The 1573-nt window shown below is 41.3% G+C and overlaps 1 protein-coding gene across 1 annotated transcript; it reads left to right on the top strand.

Moving 5' to 3' along the window:
- The first annotated feature begins 609 nt into the window (after positions 1-609).
- Positions 610-1296, top strand: LOC145114629 (uncharacterized). Its single transcript, XM_079050682.1, has one exon. The coding sequence runs from the start codon at positions 610-612 to the stop codon at positions 1294-1296; it is 687 nt and encodes a 228-aa protein (XP_078906808.1).
- The last annotated feature ends 277 nt before the right edge of the window (positions 1297-1573 follow it).

Raw genomic sequence — 1573 nt, forward strand, 5'->3', positions numbered from 1 at the left:
ATAAGCCAACGCTTAGTGAGTTTCCCCCAAAATACCAACACATAACCAAATAAAATATATACAATAACAGCATGCCGGGTCCAATAAACCATCGGGTTGGAATACCCCAGGCCCCTCAACCATCGGTTTGGAATGCCAATACACAACGGGACCTGTCATCCTCACGATAGAATACCCTCGGGCCCATTCAACCATCGGGTTGGAATGCCATCTGTATGTTGGCTTATGCACAAAGCAGTAAAGCCTCAACCATCAACCAAATATGTGCACATATACATAACAAATATACATATATTCAGCCAACAGACAACAGACATATCAACTAATCACTAGGCATAGCAATATCCTATATACCGGGATACCGGTCTAACAGATCACTACAACACAATAGCATGCATAACAGGATATCAAATCCAAAGGGTCGGCCTTGGTGCCTTCGACCCGTGCATTCTGTTAGTGGTGGACTATGTGTCCAAATGGGTGGAGGCCAAGGCCACCTATACTAATGATTCCAAAGTTGTTGTGGATTTTCTTAAAGCACAGAGTTTCTCCCGGTTTGGCACTCCAAAAGCTCTAATAAGTGATTGTGGGACTCATTTTTGCAACCGGATGCTTGAAGCCGTTTTGAAAAAGTATGGGGTGACTCATAAAGTCTCAACAGCATATCATCCCCAAACCAATGAGCAAGCAGAGGTTTCCAATAGGCAAATCAAAGGAATTTTGAAGAAAACAGTCAATCCAAACCGTAAGGACTGGAGTATACGGTTGGATGATGCCTTATGGGCATACCGCACTGCTTTCAAAACCCCCATTGGTATGTCCCCATACCGGCTAGTGTTTGGGAAACCATGTCGCCTTCTAGTCGAACTTGAACACAAAGCCTTTTGGGCCGTGAAGAAATTCAACTTGAATGAAGATGAAGGGGGGAACAAAAGGAATTTGGACATTCAAGAATTGGAAGAGATCAGGAATGATGCATATGAAAGTGCAATGATTTACAAAGAGAAGACCGAGGCATATCATGAAAATATGATCTCCCAAAAAACCTTCACAAAAGGTCAAAAAGTGTTGCTTTACCACTCAAGATTCAAGTTAATATCATGGAAACTAAGATCAAGATGGGTTGGTCCCTTTGTGGTCACAAATGTCTTTGACCATGGTGCAGTGGAAATCACAAGCCAACAAACCGGGAAGATTTTCAAAGTTAATGGCCATAGATTGAAACCGTATTATGAAGGATTCCAAGTGAATAATGAAGAGATGGAAGTGGTTGAGAGCCCCACATATCAAGAATGAAACATATTCAGGGGCCAAGTCGAGCCAACGACATGAAAAACGGGCGGCTAACCGGGAGGCAACCCGGGGGTATTTTTTCTTTTCCTTTATTTCTCATTTTATCATCATATTTTCTTCGTTTTTAATCTTTCAAGTTGTTTTTCATGTTCAAAGAGGTTAAAAAATCATTTTTCGAGCAGTAGCGAATTAGCGGGTTGCAATTTGAAAAAATGAAAAATCGGTTTTTTTTTGCCTTCTCAGAGATTTACACGGCCGTGTAAATTTTTGCCTATCATTT

Source organism: Lactuca virosa, chromosome 1, assembly GCF_052849685.1.
Source record: "Lactuca virosa cultivar CGN04683 chromosome 1, Lactuca_virosa_CGN04683_v6, whole genome shotgun sequence".
Classification (NCBI taxonomy): domain Eukaryota; kingdom Viridiplantae; phylum Streptophyta; class Magnoliopsida; order Asterales; family Asteraceae; genus Lactuca; species Lactuca virosa.

Bases quoted from the DNA above. Each gene is read 5' to 3' on its own strand.
- LOC145114629 (XM_079050682.1), top strand. From the start codon at position 610: ATGCTTGAAGCCGTTTTGAAAAAGTATGGGGTGACTCATAAAGTCTCA.